Raw genomic sequence first — 13,617 nt, 5'->3', positions numbered from 1 at the left:
TAGATTGCTCTTTTATGAAACTGAAATAGTATGAGTAATAATTGTTATCAATCAATTCATCAGGGATTCTTTTTTGTCATGCAGCAAATACTTTGGTCTAAAAAATAAATAAAGAAAAAGTTTTGAAAATCAAATGTTCCAAGACAAGTGGACATCTTTAAGATTAGTCATTATGACTGCCCTTCCTGTAGTTAAAAAAACATAATGTTCTATATTGAAATGCTCAGAAAACAATATTCAGATTTATCGAATCTGGATTTTTTTAGTTTTGTGATTTCCGTTTTTACCTTATCCGTGACAACATGTTGGTTACTGTGTAACCAGCTCCTGTTAATGATCTGTTTGTATAAATGCAGTAGCCCATGCACTAACATGTATCAGCAAGTATTATTGTAATTGTTTCTGTTTGTCATATTCCAACAGAGACGTTAAAGCTGAAGATTCCTGAGGATCTTGTCATCTTGTCTTGTTCTTTCCCACATGGCAGTAAACCACTCACTTGAAGATTAAACTAAGTACCCTCAGCTCCAGAACATTGCACTCGTAGATGCCACTCAGTCTCCGTCTTTGCAAATGGCTTGCTGCTTAAAGGACGAGCTCCTCTGTTCCATCTGCCTCAGCATCTACCAGGACCCCGTCAGTTTCGGCTGCGAGCACTACTTCTGCAGGAAGTGCATCACTGAGCACTGGAGCAGGCAGGAGCTTCACGGAGCGAGGGACTGTCCTGAGTGCCGGAGGACCTTCACCGATCCCCATCTCTCGCCCAGTCTCAAGTTGTCCAACATTGTAGAGCGCTACTCAGCCTTCCCGCTGGACGCCATCCTCAACGCTCAGAGGAGCTCATACCCCTGCAAGGACCACGAAAAGGTCAAGCTCTTCTGCCTCACCGACAAAAGCCTGGTGTGCTTCTTCTGCGACGAGCCAGCGCTACACGAGCAGCACCAAGTAACCACTATTGACGAGGCTTTTGAGGAGATACAGGTCAGTAATAGCACACACACTCTGACAACTCATTAGCAAGGGTGCAGCTAACATTCTGTCAAAACCTATTAGCACTCAGTGCCACATTCAAGCAGATGCACCCATTTGCCCAATGGGAGCTGCCCAGACAGTTTAGGCATCCACTGCCACAGAGCAGCGACATTGAAACAGCTTGGAAATATTGTGCTTCGCTTAGGAAAACTTATAGGTACTGAGGAGTGAAACCTATGTGAATAAATGTCAAACCCGGCTTTGATATTGCCTGCAATTATTTATTTTTAAACATTTGGTAGTAAGAATTTAATGATAGATAATATTAGAGTGCTATATTGTTAAGTGTGTATAAGATAAATCAGAATACTTGTGCCGAAATGTATTTCTTTTCAATTTAAAACAAAAAAAGATCCTTTTAATTTAAGATCAATAATATTTTTCATGACAGGGACATTGTATATATGAGATTCCTTACAAAGCTTATGTTAATGTGTGATATGTGTTAACACTGAATCATATTTTCCACATTAACAGGAATGGTTCAGTGTTTGCACTCCTCTCAGTGTTTGGATAATTCCTTTCCCACAGAGCCAAAATCCAATAACTGTGAAACAAAGCTCCTAATCCCGTTCCTTCTCTACTCCAGTATGTACACATTCCATAATGATATGTAGTCAGCCTCATTTCTTAAGTCTGGTATAACCAATGAAGATATTTAGATCAGCTCTAGGTAAGATTAAAAAATATTTGGTTTGCAGTTTTTTGGCTGGCAGAAAGGTGAACTTTCTGATAAAAACATGCCAACGTGGTGTTCGTTCACACTCAGCCATGCTATTATGAAGCTCAGATTTTAGTGTGCATGTCACACTAACATAATCTCTGCTTTTGGTTTCACAGTTACGCTAATACTTCTTAATATTGAGGTTAATGCAGTACTATCAGCTTGTCTATAGGTCAGCATTTTTTAAAGTTCACAGACACTTTAACTTTGAGTTCCCCCTTGCTGAAGAGACTATATCAATAAGATTGACTTGTCATTACTTTGACCTTAGACTGAAAGTGCATCGATAACTCTGTCAAACTCACTGCTCTGTGTGAGCAGGTATGTATGGAGACTGCAGCTGAATTATAAATTCCATCTGATGATGAAATGAAATAATGAGACAGAATTGATAAATGGGATTTATTTTTTTAATGAACTCAATAGCTGACGCCATTTGTACATTTTCAGAGATTCTGACGTCTGGTGTGCTTATTAGCAGCTCTTTGACAATCACAAATCACAGTTTGGAGATCATGAATTCCTTGTGCACAATGAATTAATTCTGATTTTGAATATTTATCTGGAAATATAAAAAATAAACTTGCAAATAAAACATCGGCATATTAATATGCGAAATAAAATGACAATTCAGATGATTTAATTTGAGGATAATACAATAACTCTATTGTGGTGTTTCTGAAAGGGAACTGAAGCATAAAAGGCAAGAACAGTTAATGAAATCAGTAGATTACATGTAAACATAGTGAGGCGCTTAGTGGGAAGTATAGAGCTACAGTGGTGCCCTTCTGTATTTAACATTACATATAATTAACAGCGCTGTGAACATCTATGCTCTTTAATTTCCAATCAGGCTCTGTACTGGAATCCTGAGAAAGGTTAAAACCGTGTAATCTTGGAGCAAAAGTAATTAGGCCCAGCACAAGATGTTTCTCTTTTCTTGGACATCAGCTTGTCCCTCTGCTTGGAGCTCTTTTCAAGGCGGTGTTCTGGCATTTTGTATTCTGGCAGGAGCTTTGGAGGCTTCCCAGATCCACAATACTGAAAGAGAGAACGAGCACACAAAGGCCCCATCGGACACAACCGTGTCCCATGATGAGCTTGGCATACTCGTCTTTTCAGATCTACAAGTGGGTTGGTTTGTTACGTAACCTCTCCTCACCTAAGCAGGCAAACACAAACATCAGAACAAGGCAGCAGATGGTGTTACAATATTGTTTTTCTGTCACGTTCATTTGACTTTACAAAGTAAATGTTACTAGGAATGTGTTTTCCGTAACTGTGATGTTTTTTTTCTGAATTAAGGAGCCGGTGTAAGTGATGCTCGGTGATATCAGACAACTTACAAGTGAACTTATTATTAATTTCTCCTTCCAAAGAGCACACAGAACTGGGTGTCAGATAAAAACAAATGTGTGAGAGCTGTGCCTGCAGGCACACACTTATAGCATGATGCTCGACAATGCTTCACTAAAGTGCCAAAACAACATGGTGAGGATGTGTTAAAGTGCAGCAGCAATCAGCTCCAGTGTTTTGACTAACTGGGCCAGAGGGCTTCATGTTGTGCCAGCTTGGTGGCCTCTTTAAAAATGAACCTTAATGTTTATGTAGGGTGGGAAAGTTTCTAGATGAGAGGGGCAAGGATTTGGTAGGTTGAGAGCCAAAGCTTGTTTTTTTAAGCTGAATTGTTTGACACTTTGGCACATGGGATCTGGGATTGGCATAAGCGGTCTCTGCTTCTGTGTCTCAACATGTTGCTCTCTCCTGTGCCTCTGTTCGCGTGATATAACTCATCATGTGTGGTTCTGCACAACTGTGTCTCCTCTGTCACAATATCTCACAAAGATGGGGACGAGAATGATCAAATAACGTTATTTAATATTCTGTAAAGATTGATTATTTAAGGGAAAACCAAAAAGAAAGACACATGTTGAGCGATAGTCGCTCACTATTACTACATTATTCCCAGCAGTGTTTACTCTTGAGTTACGTCATCCTCTCACCCTACCTCCCAGAGGAGCAGGATGACACGGACATGTCCTCTGTCACCTTGTTGTTTTTACTCATCTAACCAGTGATGGTAGTGTATGTCACAATCAGAGATACAAAATCAAATGTCAGCACTAAACTTTAAACTCAGCCACTATGATTTAAACATAGTCTTTCTTGATCCAGAGCTGCTTTGGCCCAACGATCAGATTTTTTGGGTGATAAGTGTTCTCCCTGTAAAACATAACCATGCAATCTGTATCCATTAATGGCTTATGTTCTACATAAGCTTTTTTTCCTCACTGTAACACCACATTACAGTGTTCAAAGCCTTGGATTTGATCTTTTCAAGCAGACTAGATTCCCTAGGAGTTCAGATATATAGCACTCCTGTTATGTCATGGCACCGTCAGCTGTGTGTTGACATTGTGTTTAGCTGGCCAGTGTCCACTGACAAGGGCAGCCTTTGGTTAGACTGTGGCAGGCCGTAAGCCTCTTAGCCTGGCATGTCACTCCGCTGACCTCAGGCCTTGACTCCTCTTGCTATGTTGAAAGCTTTACCTCCCGCTGCTTTGAATCCTTTTCCTCCACTAAACACTCCTGTGGTCAAATGTGTAATGCACAAACACATCCAGGGACGACACCGTTGCAGGGTGACGTGCACACATCTGGCAAACATTCACCCTAGAGATAATTGCTTGCTTGTGCACCATATTTCTCAACATAGAGGACATTAAGGTAGGACCGAGGAGGATTCATATGCGTCTCTGGCTTCGCGTCAGGAGCGCAGATTTCACAGGGAACTAATGCATTCTGATTAGGAGGGGTTTTATTCCCACCGTCATATTGGACAGCATTTAACACCATTTTAATTTCATGTACAAGAGTACAGTAAATGCAAAATCTGAAATTCCCAACATAAAAACCTCAATCTTTTTTACCCAAAACTTTAAACTTTAAACAGCCTTATGATTTTAGTTATTTTGTTGTCACATTATTTTGGCCTGTCAATCTTTATTTGAACGCATTAAAACCAGAGAGCCAGAGTCTTTTATCTACAGAGCCACAACCTTCATCTTGTACAGTACATGGTTTATGTTCTGGGAAATGCAGCCTTTTGTTTTTGGCAACACGGTTAATGGTGATGAGATTACAGTTCCCTCTCTCAGTAATGCCACACTTGGAGCACCGGCGCCATCTTAAATAGAGGTTGACTGGATCACTGTAACCCTGATTGGAGCTGGATGAAGCTGTGCGCTTATTATCACACCACTGTGGCCTCAAGTTGGCATTCAACTCCTGCCGATGACGAAGTGGATCCCATAGCAGCCACTGTGCCTTAATTGTGATGATGGAGGCTGTCAGTGGGCTGCAGTTGGCCGTAGCATTGGGACCGACTGACCCATCCTGCTGTGTTTCCGCTCTACTTGACAGCGATATAAGACCTGACAGGAAGGGAAATAGGACTCCCCACCACCGGTTATCTATGTACATTTGGGCACTAAACTTTGTTCCACTGAGTATAGACGCCATAAATGCTATAGCAGCTGTGCAATAATACTGGTCCTAGTTCGACTAAAGCCCACGCAGCTTAAGAAATGATTACAGTGGAGTTGAGTCGCCCACACAGACCTGTCACTCAGAGTGTCCAGATGCACCTGTATGCTGTCCTCCGTTAAAACCTTTCTCATACCTACGTATTCCCTCCTTATCAAACAAAAAACAGAGGGGTTACTCATGAAAACGAATTAGCATTTTTCTCTTCTGCCTCTGTGTAGAAAACGATGGTGTTTGAAAAGGGAGAATGAGCACGCCAGCCTTTGAAGTGTTCCTCTGGTGGTTCCAAAACAGGGCTGTCTTTCACTCTCCCCCTGTCAGATCCCAGCCGAGAGCTTTCGCTCTCTCTCTCTCTCTCTCTCTGAGCCTGCCATCACCACGCATGGCCGTGCTGCTGCAGTAATGAGTCAGGCAATTTCAAGGGCACCCACGGCTGCCATCTCCCCTGTGGCTCGCCTCAGATTGCTCTCCTTTTCTCTAGCAGCTCCATCTTTCTCCGTCTTCTCTCTCAGTAATCTTCTTGTTTCACTGGTATATGGTTTATAAAACGCCACAGATCTTCTTTGGTAAGTCATTATTTTTTTAGGAAGCTAGTTCCCAGTCCCTAACCCTACTAATTTCCCCCCACCCACCCACTCCAAACAAATTAGTTGGTTCAGCTTGGCGGTCAGTCAGGTTGGTGTGGCAGAGAGGCTGCGTTCAAGCGGAAATGAAGCCATGGGGAAAGACAAAACAGTCATGTTCCATTAGAGGAGCGCTGGCATAATATCCTCATCCAGAGAGAGGCACTAGCTTCTACTGCACTTATACTGATACCACTGATGCTTGAGGCGGGACTTAAGCCCATGCTGTTGTCAGATCAGCAGATAAACGGCTGCATTAATTGGAGAAAGTAGACCTGATGCTGCGTCTATCACATGTAAAAACAGTTGTTGTGATGTCAATACATGTGTTGTGCATTGGAAATGATTATCTAGGCTTCTGCATACACTTCTGAGTGAGTGTTGCAATATAACATGCTTTTTTTTAGCAGGTAGTTTTAATAGTTGGTAGGAAACAGGCTAGTAAAAGATTTTGTACAGCCACCTACTTTAGGTTAAAGAAACCAGTGACCTGCTCTCTGGATTATTTTAAGTTTAAGGTGAGCATAACATTAATTTTAAGAGCCTCCTTAAGCCTAACAGCTGATTCTCAAAAGCCAAGGTCCTCTTGTGAAGCTCTTGAAGCTGCAGGAGGAACCTCAAAGTATGTTGTTCTCCATTAACTATGAAGCAATGATTGATGGTAATGTTCTAAATGTAAACTCACACACACAAACCGTAGTTGAACATTTACTTTATACAATTAAGTTCAGGTTTGTCACCTTTTGTACTCTTTTAGTCCAAGACATTAATCTAGTGTGATTTTATTCTTTCCACTTTCCAGATTTTAGGTTTTTGGTCTCCATATCTTCTCCGTTCTTTATTCATGGTGTCTATATTCCTTTGCCACACTTTTATATAAAGTAGGTGTAATACAAATGCAACACACTATCAAATGATGAACTATGGAAAGGGTAAACATTGTATAAATGTCTTAAATGTTTCACGGTAAACTGGCTTGTTTTCTATTGCCATACACAAACTCTCACACGAGACTCTGTCCCAATGATTCATTATTAATGAATGCATTGTATGTCAGTCATGTATCTGTCTGCCAGTCAAACCTGTAGATCACAGAGTTTATGTGCGTGCTGGAACTGGTCTGGCAGGCCAGAAAAGGAGAGGAAGAATCACTGCTGTGGAGGAGATGTTTTTTTCTTTTTCTGATCATCTCAGTGGATGAAAAGGGAAGTGCTGTTTTCTGTTTTACAGCTTAAACTGAGGCTTAATGGCTGAGCCTGGACCTCCCCGATGTAAGGCGGATCAGCAGGGAGAGTGTCCTGCACACAAGTCACTTCTATAAAGATTTAATTCAATGAAAAAGCAATGAACAATTTTACATTTTCTCTCTTAGAGGTAGGATAGCCTTTATGGTGGTGAATGTGAAACGAGAGTTTGAGGAAGATGAGTTCTGGGTAGAGACAATTTTAAGATCATTATAAATGTTTGAAAAACCCATGCGTGTTGAGCAGTGCAGCTTTTATTAAGGCTTCACTGCCTTATAGTTTTGTTAGTGTCAGGTTGATATTTGGGTTGATATGAACTGCTGTACCCGGCTGCTGCAGCCGTGAGACCCTGAGCCCTGCTCTGCTTGATTAGCTGGGGAATTAAGACAGATTACAGGCCATTGTTCTCCTGGGTCTGGGCAGGGCCGGACAGGGCTGTAATCTCCTATAATTCCCTGTGTTCGTGATTTGCTGCAGGTGATTTAATTATAAATGCCGCTGATAGGAGTCCTCATTTACAGCTTCCAATCAGCAAGACCCAAGTCTGACCCGCTCCCTGATCTAACAAGTCACTGGGAAGGGTAGAGGGAATAGGCCTGAGGATGTTTACTTGTCAAATAGCTAATTTTTCTAAATGAGAGAGTTGAGCTGTATTTCTATGTACCTAAATACCTGTGGCTCTTGATACAGTCCAGGTGCATGGGGACAGGACATGATTAATAGGCAGGCAGGTGCTCAGTCTCAGATGAGTTTTGGCTCCAGGATTAGGGGAATGGTGTAAAATTAATCATCAGTTCTTTGCAAAACATTTGTATAATTAGAGTCGAGAGGTGAAAATGTGTGTTCAAATAATCTTTTTTTTTCTTTATGTATGGAAGAGGAATGCAGCAAATGAAAGAAAATAAGGTGTTGCAGGGCTGCCCTGGTTTGGCCTGCATAACAATTGATTTCCCCATTAGGTGTTTTAAACCATTACTCCTAAATTGCCTGTTTATGTAATATATGGTGAATTAAATGTTCTCTGGCCAGGTATTCTTAGAGCTTGTTTGTTTCCCATGATGCATTTAGTGTGCATCCAGGGTCAGGCCTATCAGTGGGGAGCAGCCAGCTGTATTGTCTGTCCTCATCCTGGTTCCCCCGCTCATCATCGCTCTCACTCTGCACATTAACAGAGGCTTCCTGCTCCAGCAGCTGTCCACAGCATTTAGCAGAAGCTCTTATCCGCTGTGAATTACAATAACTGCAGCTGCAAAACAAGTTAGCATACGTCAAGTATTAAAGTGTAAGCTGTCAGATAGTTTCGAGTAATGTGAAAACGTTACAGCTTTAATCAGGAAAAAGTAAAGTAAGAACATCCGTCTTATCAACACACACATAAATTAAAATGACGGAGAAAACTCCAAAATAAATGGCTTTAAAAAAAGGCAGAGGCCGTTGTTTTGTTTGGTGGATTGACTCCTCATAATTTTTGTCTGGCTGAAATAAGTGATATTGCTTTGAGATGTTTAATTACTTTATTTCTCTAATTCTTTGGGACTCTGGTGATCATTTAGCCTGTATGCTTGATTTTCAGTTTTTTGTTTGCAAAGGACAGATCACACAATGTATTGAGTGAATATGTCCTTGGTTTGCCTAGAAATGAAAAGCAAACCAGAGATAATATATTCTTGAAGACTGATCTTAATCACCTTCAGTATATTTAACCTTATCGCATCCTGTTTGGTTTAAAGTTCTCAATACTATTAACGCTACAGATACTTTTTTTTCACTCTGCTCAAGCACTAATGTATGTATTTTTAAAGGATGATCCTGGCTTCAAGATGTAATTATTTGGAAATCATCAGGAGATTTAAAGGCATGCAGACCCGAAGGCTATACTTAAAATTCATGGATCTGCACGGGCAGTGTCGGAGAAACAGTGTGATTTTACAGGATGATGTGACAAGCGAGGCATACATCCCGTTCCCAAATATTTACTTTATATCAGGGGATTGTGTGAAAGAGAAGCAGACACACACTTTATTTGGTCAGATAGAGGTGCTGGCAAGCTATAGCCATCCCGCCTGCATAGCACATACATAACAGCTACAACCTAATGGATTCCAGCTGCACCCATGCCGCTGACAGGAAGTAGAGGCAAACAATCTGTCTGTGATCCCTGCCGTGTGGGGCTGGTTTCATGCAACCACACTCGTGTTTTTTCCAAAGGGTGATTTGTGCGCCTGACACATGCTACACAGTTTTATATTGATAACATGTTGAATTGTACTGTGACTATTGGAGATGAAGCTAATCCTAAGGAGCTAAAAGATGACATAAGATGGTTGTTTTTCAATGTGCTGGCAGTCAAACATATCCATGGATCATTTTACCCACAGAGTCCTCAGATTGAAGTTCCTGAGCAAAAGGAAGAGGTGATGATTAAGCAGGAAATGCTTTTCATTACAGCTGTGTTGTCATACCTGAATGCAAGTTTGGTTTCGGTGTGTTTTGGTTTCTACGTAACCAGGTGGAGCTTCCAAGTAAACCAGTCTGGCAAATGATACATGACTAAGCATACTAAACATTGTATTCATCCTGGTTCAACCATATACGGCACTTTGTAACTTTGCTTTGAGAAATGTTTTTAAAATAAAGTTAATTTTACTATAGAAATATTATATATGAAAAACCAATGAAGATTGGGTACTGTCATCAAAGCTGGGTTCCATCCAGCTAGCTATACCCGCTTATTCTTTAGGGTCTATGGGGGGCTGACATTAGGAGAGAGGTGGGGTACACCCTGGACAGGTCTTCAGCCAATCACAGCTGACACATGATCTCACAAGTACCTAACCTTTGTGATGTTGGACCATGACAACACTTGTAAAAAAAACAAACACATGCAAGGGTCATTTTAAATCTGAAAACTTCTTTGGTGTTGACTGTTCTCTGTCCGATTGTAAGAGACATGTCTGAACTCACCACAGCGCTTCATGCCCTGACCTGTAATTGTATTGGGCAATTTTTTTTTTTAAAGGCTGCTATTAATCTGAAAAAACTCAATATAAAAATAATAACACAAAGTTGTTTTGAATTTAATTTCTTAGCAAACCCACCTTGCTTAGCATTCGAGCGATAGGATTTACCAGGAGCCTTGCTACCTTGCTTATTTGCCGCTCAATGTCAGTGGATAACTTCCACAAGCTTCCTTGCCAGGATAAGTGGTTGGATTCATAATAACACTTGCTGTATGGAGACAACATACACTGTGTAACGAGCTGTTCCAAGGCTGGGTTCCTGGACTTCTCAAACAACAGGAAGTTCTGGTTTCTTTTTGGCTCACTGTATACAGAAATGTAAACATCTGAAACAGTTTGAAAAGTTTGAGTGCGATTAGTGCACAGCTTCCAAATATAGCCACTTAAATCAGTTTCACTAACGATCCCTTTCTTTGAAGATAATTACAGACGTCGGGGAATTATGTAGGAAGTTTCTCTCACAGGCCTAAAGGAAGTACATTTTTGGTAATGGGTTGATTGATAACTCTTCAGAAATAGGTTGAGTGGGTTAGAATATTATGAAAGTCCACATCGGGCGCATAAGGACTTTAACTGGCTGTCAAATAAATTTCCAACTGAAGCCGAAAACTGTGTATGGCTCTGACTCCTCATTTAAATATGTCTCTAGCTGTAACAGCCTCGGGGCTGATGGCGAAGCACTGAGTGGCTTCTGTCCACATGTTGACTCTTTGTAAAAAGCAGGCTCGCTCTTATCACTTATCACTTCTATTCGAGTGCCAACAACAAACCCTCTGTTCCTCTTAAATAGCTTGTCCTGCAATGTGTAGATTATCCAACTTAACGTTGATGGCTCTGGCATCTGCTTGTGTTTCCTAAAACCCTCAGACATCCATCCAGCGACACAGTGATACCACACACTCTGTTCTCATTCCTCGCTCAGCTCACTGTGGGGACTCAGTAGACCCTTGTCAGCAATTTCAAACATCAGAAATCTGTTTCATCAAGCAAATATTAAAACTGACGTGCAGTGTTGTGATTTTTGTATCCTTAGCAATTCATGTTTGGGGTAAAACATTTGCATACTCTGTGCCCTCCATTGCTCCACAAAGTGGAGCAGCAGCCTCTGAGCATTCATCATTTACATGACGTGCCCTATATTCAGAGGACTGGAGGAGGCCGCCAGCTTCAGCGTTTCCAATAATCCCCACCGCTATACCAAATGTTTCCTGTAAAGTAGATGTAGCAGACATGAGGGTCATTTGTGAACTGACCCAGGATCAGCCACAGCAAACGCCCTTCATCTGTCAAAGAATGGCTTTAATGTAGATATTTCTGTCAAACGTTGTGCCTGCCTCATGTCATGGTTCCAGCGTATGACGACAAGTTCTATCATTTGTATGCAATATCATTCGGTTTATATCTCTTTTGTTAGCCGGACTAAACAAACATCTTCGCCTTGGGGTGAAAGAATTTCACATTATATCAAATGAAATAATGGTTTACCTCGGATCATGTCAAAAAATACTCAAAATGCCCATTACAAGTTCCCAGAGCTGATGCCTACAATATTCTGGTTTTGTCCAACTGACGGTCCAAAAAACAAATATATACAATTTACAGTCATACTCTACTGTGAAGGGCAGCAAATCCTTACATTTATTTGGCTTTTTTGCTCGAAATGTAACATACAGTAAGCAGTACATTTACCATCAGCTTGTTGCATTACATTTTCCATCTTTCAATTAATCCATTTTGTAATCTATTAGCAATTTACCAATGTGCTGAAAACATAATTAACAATGAAAATACTTGTTATTGCAAATTGTAATCTTTCATATGTTGCATAAAGTCCAGAGCTGTAAATTCAGCCTGTCCTGTGTAGATTCACACACCTCGTGCTGCACAGCCTGTTCTTGTCTCACTGGGACAGATGTTGGTGAGGAGTGTTTCTGTCCTGTAGCCTCCTGCGCCGTCAGCTCAGCTGGCCTCTGCCGGCTGAGCTCAGGCTGCAGGGACGCACTCGTTCCCCCGGAGAGGCTGCAGGCCCTGCTGATGCTAGAGGAAACACGGCTGCGGGACGTAAGGCGCAGCTTGAGCTCAATGGGATGTCTTGGAACAAAAACATCAGAGTTTGCAGCCTGAAACAGCATTTTTGTGCTTTTTGTTTCTTTCGCAAGTTTCTATTGTGGTTGTCCCCCAGGGACGGAGGGGAGGGATAGACATCACCGGACAGACAGGTCAAGTTTTTTTATAATTGGTATTAAATCCCGAGGTACACAGTTTACCTTAGCACACAATTCAAATATATCAGCCTCTGTCGACTTATATGACAATAATGAAGTGTGTGTGTATAGCATCATTTTGAAAGGCTGTGCTTACACAGTGAGTTATGTTCCCAGGGCTCTTTGGTCAACATTGTGATATTACTCTGAATGACAGACCTTGTAAGAGCTGCGCGTCAGCGATGAGGGGAAAAAAAATACAAGATCTTCCACCTCTGAACACGTGGCTCATCTCACAGGGAGTATTTCTGTGCTTGTGACATCAGTAGCTGCAGTTTGCTTGTCGAGGTCTGCAGTTGGCTCATCCTCTGTGTCAGTGTCTTCAGGCTGCACTTGGTTTGGCAGTGAGTGCTGTGAAAGGGTCCTTGCACTGCGAAGACACGCCCACGCAAGCTAGTCGCTACTTATCATGTTTCATTGGGACGACCTGCTGACGATATGACCTGCACAATGCACTGTTGGTTATATTTATGCTTTTCCACTCCTAGCTTCTCTATCCCAATTAGAAAATCCACTTTGCAGAATTACACTTTCTTTTGGTTCTTCACTTGCAGATTACTTTTGTTGGCTCTCTTGTCTGCTTGCTGTTTTGCATTTGTACCCCCGTTTAACTGAATCTAGTAAATCTCTGTCAGTGTTTGGTTGCTATGTGTCGCTAAGTGAATCACTAAATACATAAAGTGCTGTACGATGACTATGAATGAACCCTAAAGGAAGACTTCTTTTTAAAGTTAGCACTTTAAAGAGTTAGCTTAGGCCTTTTAACAAATTCACCAGCACTTACAATTGTAGGACTGGCTTGAAGTGAATATATCTACACTTTCCTTGTTGTTCGGAGTTTGATTCTCCATGTTATTGTAAGTCACTTTGTATAAAAGCTTCAGCCAAATGAAGTGTAGGCCTAATTTAATGTTAGAATAACATCTGCTATCATTAAATCTTAGATCTGTTGCTTTCATACTACAGCAAACCAGATGAAATGAGTTTGACAGGAGCGAAGCAGACATGTTATGATGCTGCCCTTGAAGTGTCCGAGCGGATGACCTTGAATGTAGTTCCCCCGTAACTCCGTTCCTTGGTGTAAACGTCCGAAGGACATAGACGGCATATTTCAGACCTGGTCCATGTTAAATCACAAGAAGCCCATAAAGCTAACTGCCTCAG

At 41.4% G+C, this 13,617-nt stretch overlaps 1 protein-coding gene across 3 annotated transcripts in view; it reads left to right on the top strand.

Annotated features, from left to right (window-relative positions):
• trim62.1 (tripartite motif containing 62, tandem duplicate 1) overlaps positions 1-13,617 on the top strand; it is a 28,538-nt gene that overhangs the window by 1,028 nt on the left and 13,893 nt on the right. For all 3 annotated transcript variants that reach the window (XM_063910466.1, XM_063910468.1, XM_063910467.1), the window contains exon 2: positions 424-981. In XM_063910466.1, coding sequence (XP_063766536.1) covers positions 574-981 — 408 coding nt within the window. In that variant the 5' untranslated portion in view covers positions 424-573. The remainder of the gene's footprint in view (positions 1-423; positions 982-13,617) is intronic.

The sequence above is a fragment of the Eleginops maclovinus genome, chromosome 20 (genome assembly GCF_036324505.1).
Source record: "Eleginops maclovinus isolate JMC-PN-2008 ecotype Puerto Natales chromosome 20, JC_Emac_rtc_rv5, whole genome shotgun sequence".
Classification (NCBI taxonomy): Eukaryota; Metazoa; Chordata; class Actinopteri; order Perciformes; family Eleginopidae; genus Eleginops; species Eleginops maclovinus.
The sequence above is the reverse complement of the archived record's forward strand: the minus strand, read 5'-3'. Positions and strand labels throughout refer to the sequence as shown.